This window comes from Danio rerio, chromosome 21 (genome assembly GCF_052040795.2).
Source record: "Danio rerio strain M-AB ecotype USA chromosome 21, GRCz13ab, whole genome shotgun sequence".
NCBI lineage: Eukaryota > Metazoa > Chordata > Actinopteri > Cypriniformes > Danionidae > Danio > Danio rerio.
In genome coordinates, this window is record NC_141041.1 from 48207501 (window position 1) to 48230798 (window position 23298).

General features: G+C 38.6%; 1 protein-coding gene across 2 annotated transcripts in view; it reads left to right on the forward strand.

The window, feature by feature from the left end:
- Positions 1-23298, forward strand: part of stk32a (serine/threonine kinase 32A) — a 73949-nt gene that overhangs the window by 28323 nt on the left and 22328 nt on the right. For both annotated transcript variants that reach the window (XM_087301947.1, XM_087301948.1), the window contains 2 exons: positions 5109-5282; positions 17916-17953. In XM_087301947.1, the coding sequence (XP_087158073.1) occupies positions 5109-5282; positions 17916-17953 (212 nt within the window). The remainder of the gene's footprint in view (positions 1-5108; positions 5283-17915; positions 17954-23298) is intronic.

Below are 23298 nucleotides of genomic sequence, written 5' to 3' on the forward strand. Positions count from 1 at the left end.
TGTGTGTGTGTGTGTGTGTGTGTGTGTGTGTGTGTGTGTGTGTGTGTGTGTGTTTATACAACTTGTTATAGCCTCCACCCAAAATATAACACTGACTGTGTATGGAAAGCATCGTCAATGCACCGTGATACACTGAGATATTAAAGTGAACTGAATCGATGGCATGATAATCATAACCGAACCGTGAGACCAGTATAGGTTCACACCTCTAATTTAACGCTTTATAGGTAAGAAGCAATATTTTAAAATCTATACGAAACGTAAATAGCAGCCAGATAAAATTGAAGTGATATGGTCATTTTTTCTAGACCTGGAAAGAACTCTGGCAGCTGCGTTTTGTACTAGCTGAAGTTTGTTAATAGAGGATGCTGGGTAGCAGCGAACAAAGCATTACAGTAATCCAGCATAGAAGTCATAAAAGCATGAAGTAGCTTTTCTGCATCTGAGATTCGTTATTAAACACACCTCTATGAACTCATCAAAACATTAGAAGAGACTCTAAAACCTGAAACTAATGGGTCAGATATGAGTCCAATTGAAATATGTACTGTTGGTGTACCTCAAGGATCAGAAATGCTCTTGTTCTGAGATAGTTCCCATCCAAATGCAGCGTATTTCAGTATGACGTTTGATTTAGTATGTTCAGATGACTCATGCAGGTCTCCTGAAACGTTCAGTAATGATACAAGAACATCTGCATCTTGTTGTGTTGCTTATAGAGCCCCAGGCTGTGCTCTATTTGTGTCCACATGCGTTCAGTCTCATCTCTGACAGATGGCCATTTCTCAGACTGTGCTTTAAGATCACAGTACAGCATGATGCTTATGAAGAGATACCAGTCTCCTGCATTGAGCACTTTCACTTCAGCGGCCCGGATGTCTGCTGGCCTTCATGAATATTAAGTAGATCCCGAGGAAAAAAGAAGTGCATTTTAGCATCAGAAGAGTTCTTACTACAGAAATAATGGAGTTGTGGGTTAAGTGAATGTAATATTTTCTGACACTTGCATGTTATATGAGCAAGATCACACGAGTAGCAGTGTGCTATGGCTGTATATCAGCACTGGTGGGAGGTGTGCGTTGGCACAAGGCCACAGGCCGAGTGCCTTAGCGCCCCACCAGTGCTGATATACTGCCATAGCACACTGCTACGAGTGTGATATTGCGTTTATACAACAGTTCAACGGCACAATCTTGTACATAAAAAAGAAAATCAAACACAGAGAGTCTAAAAACCCTTTTGTATTAGGAACTACTTTCTTCCGCCATTCATACACATCTGCAGCTGACGTCAGAACAGCAGAAGCCGTTACTAATTCACCAACGTCACTTTAGAGCTAGTATTTGAATGACTCTCTATAGCGTAATGTGAAGCGGCGCTTCTGGTGTGTGAGCCCCTTAAGGTGATGACAGCAAATTTTGCTCGAATTTTAAGACTATAAGGCTGAACGTGACATGAAATGCCATCCGTCTACAGAGATTTCTCACCAGACTGCTGTTGTGTTTGCGATAAGGAGGGCAAGGCTGAATCCAGCTTCTTATTCGCAGCTTCTTATTGACTCTATCTGGTCCACCTTAAAAACCAAGAGGCTTCTGTTTTTCAGCTTTTTAATTCACGCTCAAGAGAACACACTGAGCAAGGGCTTATTATGCCATCTGGCGCCATCTTGTGGATAGACAACGTCAACCACCGCCGACGAGCTTTTGGAAATTGTAAATATTTTAAAATAGGCACTATCCTTACAAACAAACTGCATAGTTGCAATCTAAACAACTACATTATCCACTAAAAAAAGCCTCAAAAGTACATTTGGTTGTCTAACAGCAGTAATATTTGTCAAACTGTAGTGTCTGCTTGTTGCTGGCTGTATTTGGGCAAAGTAATGCACAAAGGGTAAAGAGGCTGTATGGATGCTGATATTACCTAAACATATCATGGCTATCAGCCAATCAGATTCAAGATCCTCACAGAACTGTTGTATAATTAGAATTAGTTCACGGCTCTCTGAAATGCTTGATTCTGATTGGTCAATCATGACATTTCAAAGTATGTTATTTCCAGAGAACAACCACTGAATCTAATACACTTTAACACATTTTTCATCACTTGAGGTCACCGGAAATGTCTCTTTGATGGCAAAAGCTGATTTCATTTTTTACCGAACAGCTGCTTGTTTGAGATTGTTAATGCATGCGCATATTTTCCTTAGGTTTCATCACATGACATGACACAAATCTGTCTTTAGTTTATGTAGCAATGCTGAGAGAGCTCTGTCAGCCAGTAGATATAAAGGGCAGGGCACATCAACAGGCAGCAAGTATGTAAAATCAATGCTGGTTTGCTGAATGGCTTTGCAAATGGGAATAAGATGAGTGCTTGCTGATGTAGACCTGAGTGTGTCAGGCATTGACTGATGGATGGTATACTGAGGGCACAAGCGCAGACCCGCCTGTGGGATATTACTTTCCTAGCTAACTAGCAGACTTAATAAATAATAAACCAAAATAAGTAAAATATACACTAGTATATAGTATAATAATATACAGTTGGAAGAAAGTATACACCAATCATTTCACCACCGCCAATCTAAACTACAAAGACAAGGATGGATCTGTGAACTCCTGTTTTTGTCATCCAAAACAATCACACATTCGTTCATTCATTCATTCATTTTCCTTTTGCTAAGTCCCTTATTTATTAGGGTTTGCTACAGCGGATTGAACCACCAACTATTTTGGCATATGTTTTCAGTGGTTGCCTTACCAATCGCATCCCAGTTCTGGGAAACACCCATACACTCTCGCATTCCCACTACAACCAATGTAGTTTACCTAATTCCGCTGTAGCGCATGTGTTTGGACTGTGGGGAAAAACGTAGCACCCAAAGGAAACCCACGCCAACATGGGAAGAACTGATTCGAACCAGCGACCTTCTTGCTGAGACAACCAACAAGCAACGTAATGAAAGTCTACTATCCATGTCAGGGATGTCCAGACTCGGTCCTGGAGGGCTGTTGTCATGCAAAGTTTAGTTCCAACTCAAATCAGACACAGCTGGGTTAGCTAATCAAGCTCTTACTAGGCCAGGCATGTCCAATCTCGGTCCTGGAGGGCCAGTGTCCTGCAAAGTTTACTTTCCAACCCCAATCAGACACACCTCGGCTAGCTAATCAAGCTTTTACTAGGTTTTCTAGAAACATCCTTGCAGGTGTGTTGAAGCAAGTTGGAGCTAAAATTTGCAGAACATCGGCCCTCCAGGACCGAGATTCGACACCCCTGATCTATGTGTTCCTTGGCTCCTCACAATAGCATTATTGTAACCTGCCGATTTCTGTTATCCTTCAACAGTCAGGTTAAACATATTCAGCCTTATTATCAAGTCATTTTCGGCAACAAAACTGTCAATCATGATATGTTGTGTGTGTGTGTGTGTCTGTGTCTGTGTGTGTGTGTGTATGTGTGTGTGTCTGTGTGTGTGTGTGTGTCTGTGTGTGTGTGTGTGTGTGTGTGTGTCTGTGTGTGTGTGTGTGTGTGTGTGTGTGTGTCTGTGTGTGTGTGTGTGTGTGTGTGTGTGTGTGTGTGTGTGTGTCTGTGTGTGTCTGTTTGTGTGTGTGTGTGTGTGTGTGTGTGTGTGTGTGTGTGTGTGTGTGTGTGTGTGTGTGTTTCTGCATTTGCTGTAAACTCGAGACTGTTTACAGTTTATGAAAATCCCAGATCAGCTGTTTGCGAGATACTCAAACCACCTCGTCTGCCACCAACAATCATTCCACCGTCAAAGTCACTTAGATCACATTTCGGCCCAATAAGAATCAAGTTACTGCCACGTGATTGGCTCAGTAGATATTTACATTAATGAGCAGCTGTACAGGTGCACTTTGCTTTACAGTATTTGCATGCATTGAAGATAATCGAAGTGCAACTTTTACTTTACTTTGTATCAACTTTAATACATATTGTCATGACAACAGGTTAAGTTATCTGTCTTTGTTTTGGTCTCTTTAACCAGTGCCAGTTTTGCCAATTATATTACTGCAACCCGGGTTGGCTTTTTGGAAAACAGCGTACTTCATCTGATTCAGTCAGAAAGATTCCTAATGCGTCCGTGACTAAAATGCGACCTCTGGTGGACAGTAGCAGATGAGATGCAGATTCAGAGTTCCACATGAGGTGGTTATTAGTTAGCAAATAATATAAACATAACGAACATAAACACTTGGTGAGCAGGTTACATTATAACCGCATGTCCTAACGACACGCTACGTAAGGAGATACACAGTTATAAGCAATTGGGCTGTTTGCAGACGAAACACGACAGAAATTTAAATTAAGCCATTCAGAAGCACAGAATAGTGCACTCTAACGAAATGGTAAGGTTTACAATCTAAATAATATATATTAAACCTCTTTAACCATATTAAATATAGACGCTGAATCACTTATATGTGTTGGTTTGCACTAGAGTCTCAACTCTAAAGTTAAATTTCAAATAATTTATTTATTTTCAAGATCTGAGGTGAACTTTCTGCTGCTGCTTTCAGTTGTATGGCTATAAATGTAATGTAAAATGGCATTCAAACTCACATTATCAGCATTTGTACCTGAGGTGATCATTGTCAGTTTTCCGTTGTTTACCTATTAGAAACAGAAGCCGTTTCTAAAATATTAATTTCAGGTGTTTTGACAAAAACTCCTTTTAATATGGAAAATATTCCTTCTGTTGTGTGCTGTTGCTTTTACATAGAACGCGACCTAAATCAGCTTTAAATCAGCCTTTAGGCTCGATAGTCAGGCACACTTCTGTTGATGCGTCAATCTGGCAACCTGCGCTTGCATGTGTTTTGAATCAGGAGTGTGCAATAACTAGTTCATCCACCGGGTGTCAAATTTACATACGGCATCTTTAAAACATTTAAAAACAAAACAAGTTTTTAGAACAAGAGTTTCATTGAAGACAAAGATTTACTGCATCTTAAATGATGACGATACTCCTTTTATTCATTTTTGTCATGTGACAGTGAAAATTGCCACGTCACATCAACAACCCATACATGATTATTTAAAAATATACAAAAGGAGTGCTGAATTTGAAAAATATCTGTCTATTGCAGGTACTCGTTTCAAGATGAGGAGGACATGTTCATGGTTGTAGACCTGCTGCTGGGAGGAGATCTGCGCTATCATCTACAGCAGAACGTTCACTTTACGGAGAGCACCGTCAAACACTACGTGTGTGAAATCGCTCTGGCTTTGCACTATCTGCGCAACAAACGCATCATCCACAGGTAATGACTGCAGGAAGACGCAATACGCATGAACAATCACGCAAGCACATTAATGAGCAGCTGTTATACATTTATACAAGATGTAAGATAAATCAGAGTGTGTATGTGCAGCTTGATCTCACGGGGACAGGTAAGTATTTTACGTTTTGTCAGTTTAGTGGATAATTCATACAAATTTAAGTTCATTCGTACGAAAATGTAGGATTTTAAAAAGGAGGCGTGGCAACTAACCACACCCCTAAACCCAACCGTCATTGGTTGATGAGCAAATCGTACTAAATTGTATGAATTAGAAAGTACGAATTCAAAAATGTATGATTTTAAAAAGGAGGCGTGGCACCTAACCCCACCCCTAAACCCAACCGTCATTGGTTGATGAGCAAATCATACTAAATTGTACGAATTAGATCGTACGAATTCATACAAATTAGCCACTAAATCAAAAAGTTACGAATTGCCGTGAGATTGCGTTGGTCAGTCAGTCAGTGAATCAGTCGACAGCGACCTCTGGTGGATTTACTCCAGAAAAGCAGGCACGAATGGCACTCACGAGAGAAGTTTGAGATCTCAAAAAGCGTAAACAGCGGCCTCTGGCAGATTCGCAAAAACTGAAAATGCAAAAAAAGTAGCTCCTTGTACTGTATGTATTTGGCGCTCTCCAGAAATGCAAATAGTGGTACGTTTTCAGAATGAGCCTGGGTTGAAAAAACACTATAAATTACTATAGTAAGTAGGAATATACTGTTCGTTATGTTTCCTGGTTTGCTCAAGTCAATTAACAATTTGTTTGTCAGATGACATCATGTCTTTATATATAAATTGCCAATAAGTTGCTAAATAACTTTGTTGTAGTAGAGTTTGTGTGGTTCTTTAAGTCTTCAGGGTGTGTAAAAGAATAAGGCCTGTCTTTATTTTTATATTTTACATGAGGTTTTTTCATTAGTTATACATTACAATCACAATCATTATTTATTAGTTTACTAGTTTACCGCCAAAAATGTGCATATTCCTTTTTTGTTGAGGTATCAAATTTAAGAAGTAAGGCTTTTATGGTCAAAACATGCCATTACATACATTAGAAAGTTGACTGAATACAATTTCTTAAAGGTGCTAATAATATCATCCTTAAAACATTGTTTTAGAATTTTTAAAAACTGATTTTCTCTAAAAAAAAATAAGACTTTTATCCAAAATAAAAATATAGAGGGAGAATACTGTTAAAATACCCTTGCTCCATTAAACATTCATTTATTAATTTTCCTTCGGCTTAGTCCCTTATTTATCAGAGGTCATCACAGTGGAAAGAACCGACAACTATTCCAGCATATGTTTTACACAGAGACGATGCCATACCAGCCGCAACCCAGTACTGGGAAACACCCATACACACTCATTCATACACACTCATACACTACTGCCAATTTAGCTTATTCAATTTACCTATATGTGTTTGGACTGGGGGAAAACAGAGCACTCGGAGGAAACCCACGCCAACACACAGAAATGACAAATGACCCAGCTGGGACTCGAATCAGTGACCTTCTAGCCATCGTGCCACCTTCCATTAAACACCACCTGAGAAATATTTACTATAGTGTACAAATTTTGCGTTCAACTGTATATTAAACATTTCTATTAATATATATATATATATATATATATATATATATATATATATATATATATATATATATATATATATATATATATATATATATTAATAGAAATGTTTAATATACAGTTGAACCCAAAATTTGTATGTATGTATATATATATATATATATATATATATATATATATATATATATATATATATATATATATATATATATATATTTATTTATTTAAATTTTTTTTTTTTTGTGCAATAATTGCATATTACAACATGAACAGAATATTCAGAACCCAGCTTTTTAAAACCGGAAACAAATAAACATAGAGCTGTGTACAAATGAGCTGTTGTACCATCCCAGACAGAAGCACGAGTGGAAAGATAATCAGGACAAATGAAAGACTTCATTGACGCAGAGAGTAGGAATTCGTCAACAGCTATAAAACGCTTTAGAGGACTTCAGGAGATTACTTCATCTCTGTTCTACACAGTTCTGGATGCAGGATTTATTTCTCTGACAGTTTTAGCCTGAGGACTGCGCTTTGTATGCATGCAGTCGATGTTCTAGTGATAAGCAGATGGACCTTGGTGGACCTTGTTCAGACTGTTCTCAGTATATATTTGTGTGTGTACTGGCTTTGGTGGTTTACAAGGATGTTTCTTTTTTTTGTGTGTGTAATGACATGGGCCTGACCTAACCCTACTAAAAAAACAGCTTAAACCTGCCTTGGCTGGTTGGCTGGTTTAAGCTGGTCGACCAGGCTGGTTTTAGAGGGGTTTTGGCCGTTTCCAGCCATTTCCAGCCAGGTCTTAGCTGGTCAGGCTGGGAGATGACCAGCTAACAATAGCTTGACCAGCCTAGCCAGCCTGGGAGCCCAGCCAAAACCAGCTATGTCCAGCTTAAACCAGGCTGGTCAAGCTGGTTTTAGCTGGATTTAGCTGGTCATTTTCCAGCCTGACCTGCTAAGACCAGGCTGGAAATGGTTGGAAATCAGCCTGGAAATGGCCAAAACCCCTCTAAAACCAGGCTGGTCAACCAACTAAGACCAGCCAGCCAGCCTAGGCTAGTTTAAGCTGGATTTTTCAGCAGGGAATTGTACTCTATTATGGTGGTTTTAGGATAGGGGTGGTGTAGGGCCGTATAATAAGCAGTTTTTTTTGTAAAAAACACATTACGCCTATGAAGTGTCCCTGTAAACCCCAATGTGAGGACCACACACCCCCACAAGTATAGAAATGCCAGTCTTGTATTTTATTGCAGACAATACGAACACAAAATGTTTCATGTTCTGTCCGGTCAACTTCATTTCATTTGTAAATATACATCCTTACCTGACCTGAAGACATGCAACACACTCCAAAAAAAAGTCGGGACGGGAGCAATTTAGGGCTTGTAATCAGGTAAACTGGTTAAATATTGATGTGGTGTGAAACAGGTGATGTCAACAGGTGATTGTAATTATGATTTGGTACAAAAGCAGATTCCAAGAAAGATCTAGTGCAGGGGTGGCCAACCTTGTTCCTGGAGAGCCACCTTCCTGCAGATTTCAGTTGCTACTAAGGGTGTCACGATCCTCCAAATCCTCGATTCGATTACATTTTCGATTTTAAAGGCACGATTCGATTTTCGATTATGAATAATTAATTAATGACCAATTAATTATTTGTAGCCTACCGTTTAAACTACCTGACCTGCATGGTCTTTGTTTTACCCATAAACAAATCATACAGTAAATGAATAAAGGCAAGATACACACATAATTACCACCTGTCAATTACTTTTTCTGCGGGACTCGTGAATAGGCAGTGATCTGTGTCGTTATAATGGCGTCTGTAAAAAAGAGGCACAACCAACAGGAACCAGCCAACAGTACCTGAGGTGTTCGCTAAAATGACTAAGTACAAGTGAGTGAAAGATTGAAGCAGTCCTCTGACTGCCTGGACCCGCTGTCTCGAGCGCATGGCTGTGTGTGCGTCTGTGTCTGTGTGGTCACGTGATGTGCATTTTCAGAGGTAGAGAGGAAGGAGGGCTGCTCAGAAATGCTACACGCCACTGTGGATGTCAAATCGTTGTCGTTCTAAAATGCCATTTAAAAACAAAGACAGTGTAAACAGGGCCTGAGTGTGTACTTTTCGCGAGCGGATTTGCAACGGGGGCGGGCGGAGGATTGCGATGCCGGTGTTGTCTATCGGACGAACCGTACGTAATACGTACATAGCAGAGCTTGCAAAACTGTGTTTTTTTGTCGACAACACGAACGTTGTCAACATAACTCACTGGAAATCCAAAATGCTTCCACACCGGCGACTTCATTGAAAGAGGAGAGGGTTTAAGTTCTGTGGACGGGTCTCCTGCTTCTGCAGTTTAACAAGCACTTCAACAAGCCTGTTTTTTTCCCGCTTGGCAAGCCAAGCTGACGATACATGGGGGCGTGGCAGCATCGACAATTCTATTTTTTGATTCGATAATCGAAATTGAGCTTAAATTTCGATCAATTTCGATTAAAAATCGAAATCGTGACACCCCTAGTTGCTACCCATATCAAACACACCCGAACCAAATAATTAGGACCTGAACATGTGATAATTACAGGCAGGTGTGTTTGATATTGCAACTAAAATCTGCAGAAAGGTGGCTCTCCAGGAACAGGGTTGGCCACCCCTGATCTAGTCCTTTAGGAGCAAAGATGGGCAGAGGATCTGCAGTTTGCCAACAAATATATGACATAATTATTAAAATGTATAAAAACACTGTTCCTCAAAGAAAGAGAGGAAGACATCTGGATATTTCACCTTCAACAGTGCAGAACATCATTAAAAGATTTGAGGAGTCTTGAGGAATTTCAGTGTGTAAAGGACAAAGGTGCAAACCTAAGCTGAACAATCGTGATCTCCGATCCCTTAGGGGGCACTACATCAAAAATCCTCATTTATCTATAAGCCAGATTACCACATGGGCTCAGGACTACTTTGGCAAACCTTTGTCAAGTACCACAATGCTTAGTTACATCCACAAATGCCAGTGAAAAGTGTACTGTGCCAAAAGGAAGCCCTATGTTAACAGTGTCCAGAAGAGCGGTTGGCTTCTCTGAGGCATCTGGGTGGGACCATCACAGAGGAAACATGTACTGTGGTCAGACGAATCAGTATTCCAGGTGTTATTTGGGAGAATTGGATGCCGTGTGCTCTGGTACAAAGAAGAAAAGGATCATCCAGCAACAAGTCCAAAAGCCAGGATGTGTCATGGTATGAGGCTGTGTCAGTGCCCTTAGCAAAGGTAACTTGCACTTCCGTGATGCTCCATTAATGCTGAAAAGTACATAGAGATTTTGGAGCACAATATGTTGCCTTATTTTCCAGCATAAAACCACATTCTGCACACTTTACAAAGTCCTGGGAGCGGACGAAGAGGATACAGGTACTTAACTGGCCTGCCTGCAGTCCCGACCCATCTCCAATAGACAATGTGTAGTGCATTTTGAAGTGCAAAATGTGACAACGAAGACCCCGTACTGTTGCACCCCTTAGATTTGTTTGCAGGAAGAATGGGACAAAATTCCATCAGAAACACTTCATCACTTGGTGTCTTCAGTCCCTAAACGTCTTTTAAGTGTTGTGAAATGGAACGGCAACACTACAAAGTGGTAAATGCCTTACTGGTCCAACTTTTTTTGAAATGTGTTGCAATAACTAAAGTTGGAATACGTGTTTATTAAAAAAATAAATAAAAAAGAAACACATGAAATAATATGCTGTTGTATTGTCTGCAATGAAATACAAGTCAAAGTCATTTTTTTGTTCACGTTTTCCACACCGTCCCATCTTTTTCTGATATTGTACATGAATAAAAGCCCTTCATGTTTATGAGCCTCCAGCTAATGTAAGATCTCTCCCCTGAGACGGAGTTCCTACTGGGCCTCTGAGACGAAAACAATACACCCTGTTTTACGCTCACGGCGACTTGAATTATTAACACTAGAGTGATGCTCAATTAACAACATCTGAAGAGTCGAGGCTCTTCAAAACAGGATGTGAAGGGTGGAAATAGAAAATATACACTAAAACACAAAGGTTTGTTCCATTTAGACGTGATTATTTTTCTAAACTGATGTTTGAGTGACATTGAGTTACAAGAACTATTAGAGCAATTGTTTACCCATGGAATGCAGGTCTTAAGTAAGAGGTAAACTTTTTAAAAGATTTAAAATCTTTTAATTATTTAGCGGAAAAAAACTATTTTCTCCCAAGATAAAATAGGCTAATTAATAATTATATCACTGAACATATTAACAGAACAATCTAGTTTATTTATTTATTTATTTTTCACATACAAAAATCTCATTTTCTAATAATATAAATGTAAAAGCTTTAAATGCTAATAAATAAATGTCATTTTCAAATCAAATTCATTCATTCATTCATTTTCTTGTCGGCTTAGTCTCTTTATTAATATGGGGTCTCCACAGCGGAATGAACCGCCAACTTATCCAGCATATGTTTTCTACTCAGCAGATGCCCTTCCAGCCGCGACCCATCACTGAAAAACATCCATGCACACTCATACACTACGAACAATTTTATCATACCTGTACCATGTCTTTGGACTTGTGGGGGAAACCAGAGCACCTGGAGGAAACCCACGCGAACACGGGGAGAACATGCAAACTCCACACAGAAACGGCAACTAACCTAGTTGAGGCTCGAACCAGCAACCTTCTTGCTGTGAGGCGAACGTGCTCACTGCGCCACCATGTCGCCTTCAAATCAAATTAATTTATTTTATTTTGTTTTGTTTTATTTTATTTTATCATATTATATTATATAATTTTTTATTTTATTATATTATATTATAATATACTATATTATGTCATATTATATTTTGTTATATTTTATTTTATTTTATTTTATCATATTATATTATATTATATTATATTGTATTATTTTTTATTATATTATATTATATTATATTATGTCATATTATATTTTATTATATTTTATTTTATCATATTATATTATATTATATTATATTATATTATATTATATTATATTATATTATATTATATTATATTATATTATAGCATATATTCTAATAAATTAAAATACAACAAAATAAAGTGATATAGTAAAACATTATTGTGAATATAATGTGTGTTTTTTGTTTGACTGTTCATTTTAAAATGCTGTTAAGTCTTCTGTAACATCCAAGCAAAATTTTCTGTGGATTCTCTCAATCTCCAAGGCTCCGATAAACTTCAAACAAAGTTCATGGAAGTGGTCAAAACCCCTCTAAAACCAGGCTGGTCGACCAGCCAAAACCAGCCAACCATCCTAGACTTGTTTAAGCTGGATTTTTCAGCAGGGAAATTAAAAGGTTCTGAATCGCAGTGAGATAGCGTTGACATTTTATGTGTAAAAACAATGCTACGATGTGGTACCGCTGACTTCTTACCTTCATATTGTCATTTTGTCTGGCATGACTGGTTATATGGGCAGTTCATTCCGCTATGGCGACCCCGGATTAATAAAAGGGACTAAGCCGAAAGAAAAATAAATGAATGAATGAACTAATGAATGAATGACTGAGTACACTCACACCACCGGAGGATTGTCAAGGACTGATTACACACACTATTTAAGCAGCACATACACTCACTCCAGGCAAAGTCTTGTTTACTGTAAGGGACATTACAACGTGGTTTCCTTGTCTTGTTTTTCCGTGTTTTGACCCTTGCCAAGTTTGTCTTTTTGTCCCTGCCTGCTGCCTGCCTTCCGACCTCTCGCCTGTTATTTTGACTACGATTCTGGATTACCTGCATACATCTGTTTGCACCCGTGTTGACCATTGCTTTCCTGACATCCCCAATAAACCTGCATGTGGATCCGAACTCTGTTGTAAGTGTCTTACCCCTGGGTACAGCAGTGTACCTTTAGTGGACTTGTGAAAACAAACAATGCAAGAAAACGTTGTCCAGAGTACATATTTGTTCGTTCTCAAAAAAATGTAGTCCTGGACACATTTTCGATGAGCCTGGGTTGGTATTAATGCACAGTTTAAGTCAGAGTTATTAACCCTCCTGATTTTTTTCGGCCCCCCTTTATATATATATAATTTTTCCCAATTTCTGTTTAACAGAAGGAAGAATTTTTTAACCCATTTCTAAACATAATAGTTTCTAAGCATCACTAATGATGACAGCACATAATATTTGACTAGCAATTTTTCAGGATACTAGTATACAGCTTAAAGTGACATTTAAAGGCTTAACAAGATAAATTAGGCAAGTTAGGGTAAATAAGTCAGTGTATAACGATGGTTTGTTTTGTAGACAATCAGAAAATATATAGCCTAAAGGGGCTATTTTGACCTTAAAATGGTTTTTAAAAAAACAAAAAACTGCTTTTATTCTTGCCAGAATAAAACAAATAAGACTTTCTCCAGAAGATAAAATATTATCAGACATACTGTGAAAATTTCCTTGCTCTCTTAATCATCGTTTGGGAAATATATAAAAAGAAAAAGTAATTTACAGGAGGTCAAATAATTGTGACTTCAACTGTGTACAGCATATCATTCATTTTCTTGTCGGCTTAGTCCCTTTATTAATCCGGGGTCACCACAGCGGAATGAACCGCCAACTTATCCAGCCAGTTTTTTATGCAGCGGATGCCCTTCCAGCTGCAATCCATCTCTGGGAAACATCCACACACACATTAACACACACACACTACGGACTATTTAGCCTACCCAATTCACCTGTACCACATGTCTTTGGACTGTGGGGGAAACCGGAGCACCCGGAGGAAACCCACGCGAAGGCAGGGAGAACATGCAAACTCCACACAGAAACGCCAACTGAGCCGAGGTTCGAACCAGCGACCTTCTTGCTGTGAGGCGATAGCACTACCTACTGCGCCACTGCCTCGCCACAGCGTATCATAAATGTATAAACAGATGCTGTATATAGTGTTCAACAGACTTAAAACCACAAACAGTATTTAAAGCCAACATGAAATCCAAACAAAATCCAAAGCACTTTTAACACTGACTGCTTTTTAGTTCATGCTGACAGCCAATAGTCTTTCACATCCAATTTATTAGTATAAAAGAAACCACTAGAACAGACAAACTGTCAGCAGTTAGTGAGGGGAAGTCAGCAGGAGCCCAGTGCTGTAAACACAAGCCAAAATCACACTTTATCCTATAAATACAAGCCAAAGAAAAACCTAATAACAAAAAGGCTGAATTTCATGATAACATAATGAGAGAAAATGCATGCAAGTAATTGTGGCGTAATTAAATCAATTGCCTATTTCATGCATATAGCATAAAATAGTTAAGTCTTAGTTAAAACTTATCAAGAAGTAGTTTGATTGGACAAAGAGCAAGTAAACAGCAACACATGTCCAGCTTTGTCCAGGAAAAGCAGCCCTTCATCAAGCTCCACTATAGAGAACGCTCAGATACCCACAATAGGGGTTATAAGGAGTGTGTGTGTGTGTGTTTCGGGCTTCAGCTGTCCCTCTGTTCTTCAGTATCTGGACAGGGATCCAGTAACCAGCGGGGCAGCTCGTTTACAGCCCTCATCATGATATGTGATGTAATGAGGCCATTAGATCCTGCTAATAGGTTGTCGGAGCAGTCAAGCAAAAGAAAAGGCTGGTGGATCAGTTTGCCCGCTGCTCTCAGGGTGGTCGAATAACATTGCCATTGAGAGAGCTCAGGTGTGTGAGGGGTGCAGGACTCACTCACGCTGGCCTCCGAGATTACTTTTTTTAAACAGTAGCTATGTTTTAATCCAAAAATAAGGGAAGTGGGTGGGCGGGTCAATCGGTGCTTTTGAAAACACTATTGGTTGGGTTTAGGGAAGAGGAGGGTGGGTCAGTCAGTCAGTAAGTCAGCTAGTCAACAGCAGCATCTGGTGGATTTAAGTGAGAATAGCAGGCACAAATGGCACTCGCAAGAGAAATTTACAGCGTACACAGCAGCTTGTGGTGGATTTGCGAAAACAAAAACAGCAAAAAAATGTATTAAATGTATTGTTGTTTGTTCATAACAGTATACATTAAGACATATATGTTTAGTTTTTTTTTGTTTTGTGTTGTGTTTTGTTTCCATTTGTTTCCTTCTGTTTCGTTTGCAAATGTAGACCTTTTTTGTTTTGTTTCTTTTTTTCTTTGTTTTGTTTTATTTTGTTTCTTTTTTGTTTGTTTTTGTTTGTTTAGTTTTTTGTTTTGTTTAGTTTTTGTTGTTTTGTTTTTTGTTTTGTTTTGCTGTTTTGTTTCTTTTGTTTGTTTTTGTTTTGTTTTGTTTTGTTTTGTTTTTGTTGTTTTGTTTTTGTTGTTTTGTTTTGTTTTGTTGTTTTGTTTCTTTTGTTTTGTTTTGTTGTTTTGTGTTTTTTTGTTTGTTTTGTTGTTTTATTTTTGTTTTGTTTCTTTTGTTTGTTTGTTTGTTTTGTTTTATTTTCTGTTTTGTTTAGGCACGGTGGCACAGCACGTTAGCCTTACAGCAAGAAGGTCGCTGGTTTGAGCCTCGGCTGGGTCAGTTGGTGTTTTTGTGTGGAGTTTGCATGTTCTCCCTGTGTTTCCTCCAGGTGCTCTGGTTTCCACCACAAGTCCAAAGACATGCGGTACAGGTGAATTGGGTATACTAAAACTGATCATAGTGTATAAGTGTGGGTGTTGAAATGAGTGTGTATAGATGTTTCCCAGTGATGGGTTGCAGCTGGAAGGGCATCCGCTGCGTAAAACATATGCTGGATAAGTTGGCGATTCATTCCACTGTGGCGACCCCAGAATAATAAAGGGACTAAGCCAAAAAGAAAATGAATGAATTTGTTTTGTTTTGTTTTGTTTTGTTTTGTTTTGTTTTGTTTTGTTTTGTTTTGTTTTGTTTTGTTTTGTTTTGTTTTGTTTTGTTTTGTTTTGTTTTGTTGTGTTTTGCTTGCAAATTTAAACATCTGCTAGTATTGAAATAAAAGAATAGCACATAATAAAATGAAAGCCAAGCAGAAACGATGCAAAAAGAGGATTGTTTTATCAATAGTTGGTCATGCTTGTTTAAATGTCATCTACTCAGCAAAAAATATAAACAGGCTATTTTCAAATAGCAAGCAATGTGGTAATTTCCTCGAGCTGCCCATTAGATGAAAGGCACACAGACCCGGCTGGAGGCAGGTTGCCTTGGCGCCTGTTGCTGAGGGAATGGGTCCAGCAGCTGTCACGATGATCATCCTCTATCAGGTGCTGCTGATATATGCAGGAGCACAGTGCAAATGTCAGCTAATTAAACTCTAGACACTTGACATTTCTCACCTGGCCTCACCTGTATCTGAAGTGTTCTCTACTGGCTTGTGTCAAAACTGTCAACAGTATCTCCATACTTTCATTTAAATAGCTGAAATTTAGTCTGTAAATTCTGTTTAGCACAACAGGATTGAGTTGACGTATCTGTGTTGGGTCTGAACATATATCTTCATGCTTCTTACATATTACAGGATCTAAAACACAAGGAAACATCTGAAATTAAAAAGAACCTCATATACTAATATAATAAGTGCATGTTTTCCCCCCCTCTCTTATAATTAGTTGTGTGTGTGTGTGTATGTGCGTGTGTGTGTGTGCGCGTGTGTGTCCAAATTCATTGTTATTTTAATGCATTGTAATTGTTTTCTTATATTATATGAATATTCATAGCTTTCTGTTATTTCTGCCACCTAAAAGTGATTTGATATTATTCACACATAGCATTCTGATAGTAAAAATTACGTAGCTTTTTGTTTAGGAAAAAAGAGCTTTAGCTTTAGCATAGTTTAGCATAAATCATAGAATCAGATTAGACCATCAGCATCTCTCTTGTTTTGTTTTATTTATTTTCGTTTTGTTTGAGACCTTTTAGCTTAGCATAGCATAAATCATATTATTTGATTAGACCATTATTATTTCTCTTGTTTTGTTTTGTTTTATTTAGTTTTGTTTTGTTTAAGACCTTTTAGCTTAGCTTTGCATATATCTTTAAATCGAATTAGACCGTTAGCATCTCTCTTGTTTTGTTTCATTTCATTTCATTTTGTTTGATACCTTTTAGCTTAGCTTAGCCTAAATCATAGAATTTGATTAGACCATTATTATCTCTCTTGTTTTGTTTTGTTTTATTTAGTTTTGTTTTGTTTAAGACCTTTTAGCTTAGCTTAGCATAAATCATTAAATTGGATTAGACCATTAGCATCTCTCTTGTTTTGTTTCATTTAGTTTCACAGGTTTTTTTATTTATTTATTTTATTTTTTTGGTTTGATTGTTGTTTTGTTCACTGTTTTTGTCTAGATTTTTATTTAGATTTTAGATTTTTTATATTTAATTTTTTTATTTACACTGTTTTTTACACTTCTGTTTTGTTCATACTGATTTTGTTTTGATATTTGTTTTGTTCACATTGGTTTGATCTGTTTTTAAATTTTTTTTATTTGTTCACACTGTATTTTTATTTAATTTTTTTCCGTTTTGCTGGCAGGATTTCTGTTTTGTTTGCAGGATTTTTCAATGTTTAATTCACTCAAACTCTGCTCCTTTCATACGGTCAGCTGATCAGTCTATCCGCCATTATCCAGTTATCAACAGAACTAAATCCTCCTTTTTTGGGGGGGGATTTGCCTCTGATTTATGTCAGTCCCAATGTTAAAGGAGTGATCTGCTGCTTTATCGGTTTCATCACGCTCAGCTGAATTCAATAGTGCCTTGACAGCGGTTGACGTGACAGAAAAAAGCTGACAGTCTTGTGCTCCTCAAAGCACACTGTGACTGGCAGGCCTGTAATGGTATAGGACACATTTTCTAGATCAACCTGACCCACATTTTGTTGTTTCCCTCTCGTGACACAGCCTTTTTTGGCTTGAGCTTCTCATCATTTCACAACCGAGAGCTTAATGTGATGCTTTGCTTGTTTTCTGCTGTATCCAGATGAATTGTTAGAGTGGTGCGTCAACAGATCATTTGTTCTAACTGAACTGTATTTATGTGTTCACAGAGACATTAAGCCAGACAACATTTTACTGGACGAGCACGGTAAGCCCCAGCGATACTATAAATCACCATCATTTCTGCTGTTGCTGCTTTTCTATTACTGTTGCTTAGCCATTTAGACATCAAAATGTGCTACACAGCCTCATTGTGGATATGTACCCCTGTCTACGTTTTTGGAGATTGCAAATTATGTAACCAGAGGCTGCATTTTGTCCTTAAAATGGACACTACGGGGTGGTATGACATGACCGATGGCTTCTGTTCATTTTAGCGATACCAGCTGACCGCTTACCTTGTATTTTCCGATGTTAGCAGTTTGCCCGGTTCCAGAAACCAGGTAAAACAAAAGCAAAAAATAAATAAATAAATAAACAGCAGGCTTAAAGTGTGGTGAAATCATGTGGTCACGATGGCTTTTCTTTTTCTAGATTGCTTTTGAAAACACTATCGGTTGGGTTTAGGAAAGGCGGTGGGTGGGTCAGTCGGTCAGTAATTAAGGCCCTGTTTACCTGTTTTGGTTTGAAAACGCATAAGTTTTACTACGGTTACGCCATCCATCCACACTACTCCGGAGTTATCGAGCGCCGAAAACGGAGCGTTTTGGAAACGCTAAAGAGGCCGTTTTCATTTTAAAACGCTGCTGCTTCGTCTCAGTGTGGATAAGGGAAACAGAGACATCTGAAAACGGAGGCGGGGCTGCCGACATTCGCCTCTCTGATTGGGGCTTTTCCTCAATATTAAGTAGCCTACACACACAGTTCAGTCCTGCATCCTCTCCTTGTAAATTCAGACTTCGCAGGTTTGAAATGGAAAACAGACTCCCGGGGACACGTCGGTAGTTCTTCAAAGGAAACAGTGTACTTTATAACATCAGTCACATCACCCTGGCTAAACCCTGGTTTAACTATACCTTAACAATAAAATGAAAACATGAAATCAGGAACTGTCATTTTCATTTTGATATTAACAACTGAACAGACAGCAGAATTGTTGCGGCGTTGTGCTGCATATGAGCATCATCTTCACTGCATGCATATTCATAACAAAACGGAGGCTATAACATCACTGCCTCCTTTCTTTTTCATTGAAAATACGAAATATACCCTCTCTTTTGCTGAATATCAACTTTAATAATCAATAATGACCATTATAAAAGTATAACGTACAATAAGTTTATACATTATAGGAAATAAAGGCAAGCAATCAGACAATATACAGAATGTACGTGCTTCCATTAATTATTAACTCATCTATGCACTAAGCCAAAACACATTACCTGTGAACAAGTAATTGATTCAAAAGACTAAAGTCGGGGAATATGTCGATAGATATAGACAACAAGATGCATGAAATATCACGTTTAGCAAAAAAAGTGAGATTAGATCCAGCGGGAGATCCTTGATGAACAGTCCGACGAGCACAGCTCTCATCTGGGTAGAAATGCTGCAGCGCATGCCAGAGTGTGTGTGTGTGTGTGTGGTCACGTGATGTGCGTTTTCAGTGATTTGGTGTGGACGAAGAGCTGTTCAGAAACATTGGGTGAAACGCTAGTGTGGACGCGGATCGTTTTCTTTCTAAAACGCCGTTTTAAAACTAGTGTAAACGAGGCCTCAGTCGATAGCAAGCTGGCCTGGTCAGCTGAAGTGTATGTTGCGCCCTCTGGTGGATATATGTAAGAAGAGGATGCCTGAGAGAAATTTGAGACCATCAGAAAGTGCACACAGCGGTGGGTTTGCAAAAACAAAAACTGCAAGCAGACATACCTCTGGTTACGTAATTCGCTGTCCCTAAAAATATAGACCTGGGAGCGTATTCGTGATGAGCTTGTGTTGAAAATATACATATACAAGTAACCGTTTTTTTACTGTACCTTGTCAATTCTGAGCAAATGATGTGTGTGACTTTAAAAAACTATCATTACTATCAAGCTCCCCCCCCCAAAATAATGTTTCCTGCAATATGAAAAGGTGAATTAATACAGGGATTCTGTTTGATAAGGCACTGAAGGTTACTTATGGCAGTGAGACATTCTGGATGCTTCACATAGGTTTGGCTAACCAGTGTTGTCACGGAAGAAAGGAAAAAAAAAACTGCATAATTTTTCATCAATATGATAATAGAGAGTGGAATATTAATGTGAATATAGTTATGACCCCATCCCTAAACAAACACACACACACACACACACACACACACACACACTCACACACATGCACACACACAGCAGATGGCTTACTTTTTCTACTGCTATATTCTCTCTCTCTCTCTCTCTCTCTGCCTGCATCTGTTGTTCTTTCTTATATTGTTTCTTGTTGTGGTAAGCAAAAATGGCCACACACTCTCAGTATCCTTGCTTCATCTTTTTGTCGTCTTTTAGTTAGATTGTCACCCATTATTAAAGTTGGCTCAGTGGTAACAACTGTCACCTCACAGCAAGAAGGTCACTGGTTTGAGTCCCGGCTGGGTCAGTTGGCATTTCCGTGTGGAGTTTGCATGTTCTCCCCATGTTGGCGTGTGTTTCCTCCGGGTGTTCCGGTTTCCCCCACAGTCCAAACACATGCACTATAGGGAAATCGATTAACTAAATTAGCTGTAGTCTATAAGTGTGTGTGTGTGAATGTGAGAGTGTATGGGTGTTTCCCAATACTGGGTTGCGACTGGAAGGGCATCCGCTGCGTAAAACATATGCCGTAATAAATATTCTAGTAACATAAACAGTGTGTATCTTACATGCACAAATTGTCAAGTTATATTGAAAAATAATTACTAATACCATCTCCGTAGTGTATAAGTGAAAATGAGTGTGTATAGATGTTTCCCAGAGATGGGTTGCAGCTGGAAATGCCTCCGCTGCACAAAACAGTTGCTGGATTAGTTGGTGGTTCATTCCGCTGTGGCGACCCCGGATTAATAAAGGGACTAAGCCGGAAAGAAAATGAATGAATGAATCTCCATAGACATGCGCATAAATTTAACAAACCCTGAATGGTATGTTCTGCTTGTAGTTACGTGTATTTGAATGTCTGAAATCTAAAATAAACCTTATTTGTTTGATTTACGACAAGCTCTGCACACCTCTTTCTGTGCCTCAGTGCATGTCGACAAAATGTAACTGTAGTGAATTGTAGCAGTTGATAATGTCCGCTTTGGACATTCTGATCACACCAGTGTGATTGTACGCTTCAGAGACCAGCCAAGGCTGATTAAACCGGTGTGCATGAAAGCGTTAAAAGTTGTACATTTTCTTAAAAGTAGCCACTAGGGATGCAACAATACAGTTAGCCCACGGTTCAATACATACCTCAGTTTTTTAAGACGTTTTTCAGTTCGGTTCAGTTCTCATGGCTTGACACATGCTTTTTTTTTATTCTATAGGCAATAGGAACAGTAAGAGGTTAAGAAAAAATAAATAAAAACTATTTATTGCAATACTCATTTTGTTTTACTTAAAAGCCAAGAAAACTACACTAGTTCCTAGTGTATTGTATACAAAAATATTAACACTGAAATCTCACAGTTGCTGGTAGCCCATGTACAAACTGGGGAACACATAAAATCCTACACTTTGAAAATAAACACACATGTGGAGTTAATAAATATAAATTGGCAATTTCAAATAAACTTATTTGTACTTCAGTAAACATAAATAAACCATCTTAATTATCTTGGTGCTGAAAAAATGTGAGACTGTAATCTGTAACGCGGATCGAGTGCTTTTATAAGATGACAGAAGCCCACATCTCCAATCACGGAAAATGGCTGCAAATCTTTAGCAATAAACACCCACACTGCCTTTGTTATTTTTATGTGTCTCTCGGAACCAGTTGGGTTTGTTTGCTTGAAAGATTCAGCGAGGGATTGTTGCTATTTGTAGGACTTTATTACCTTCTCTGCTATCCTGCTTCAGACAATGATATTGCTGGGTGATGATGCTGCAGATGTGCCGTCATGGTTATACGTGTAAAACAATGCTTGCACAGTTATTTTTTGTTCACCGTTTTTTCTTTTATTGGCATTCTACTTACCGGCGAAACCGAAAGGTCCTTACACCGCAGATTTGATAGACGCCCGAACCATGTTAAAGTGTTGAATGATGGTCAAGCGCCCCCTAACTTTAGAGCATGGTGATTGGATATTTACTTGCACAGTCAATTCGTGGAGATATAAAATGCACATAAATTAGTTAAACGCAAAACCGAGAAAACCGCAATTCACAAGCGCGTATTGAACCGTGGAGGTCGTCTCGAACAGTTCAATATTATATTGAGAATCGAGGCATCCCTAGTAGCCACTAAACTGACAAAATGCAAAAAAAGTTACATTTCCTCTTGAGATCAGGCCAGTTCACACGCAGCTTTTTGGCCCAGCTGACAACACAGTTGGTTTTCCTCGCCGCTAGTTGTTTGGCATCAGCTTGGCCCAGAAAACCGTTGCTCTAGACAAGGATTGCCTACAGTTTCTGTCCTTTAATATAAGCCTCAGGCATATCTATTCCTGAGCTCATGAACATCTCAGAGGGCTTTCTGTCATTTAGATTTGTTGTTGTCTTTACAGTTTAATGTCACTTGTCTCAGACGAACTGTGAAAGCAAAATATGATGGACGGAACAGCCTGTTGTCTTCACTAGACAGCAATGAACGCTTGAGAACAGTAAATGTGATCCTGAATCACAAAAACAGTTTTATGTTGCACAGGGATATTTCGGCAATTGTCAAAAATACATTTTATTGGTCAAAAATATACATTTTTCTTTTATTTACATTAACATTTAGTCATTTAGCAGACAAATTTATCCAAAGCGACTTACAAATGAGGACAAGGAAGCAATTTACACAACTATAAGGAGCAACAATGAATAAGTGCTGTAGGCAAGTTTCAGGTCTGTAAAGTGTAAGAAGCAAAACAATAGTAATTTTTTTTTTTTTTTTTGTAGTACAGTTAGCGGTGGAGCTAGAGAGGCAATTGCAGATTAGAAAGGAAAGTGGAGACTAAATAGTTGAGTTTTTAGTCGTTTCTTGAAGACTAATTAAGACTCCATTCTGATGCAGTTAGGGAGTTCATTTCACCAACTGGGCAGATTGAATGCGAGAGTTCGGGAAAGTGATTTCTTCCCTCTTTGAGATGGAACCACAAGGCGATGTTCAATTACAGAACGCAAGTTTCTGGAGGGCACATACATCTGCAGAAGTGAGAGCAGATAAGAAGCAAAGCTAGAAGTCGCTTTGTAAGCAAACATCAGAGCTTTGAATTTGATGCGAGCAGCAACTGGCAGCCAGTGCAAATGGATGAGCAGCGGAGTGACATGTGCTCTTTTATGTTCATTAAAGACCACTCGTGCTGCTGCGCTCTGACGCAGCTGAAGAGGTTTGATAGTTAGCTGGAAGCCC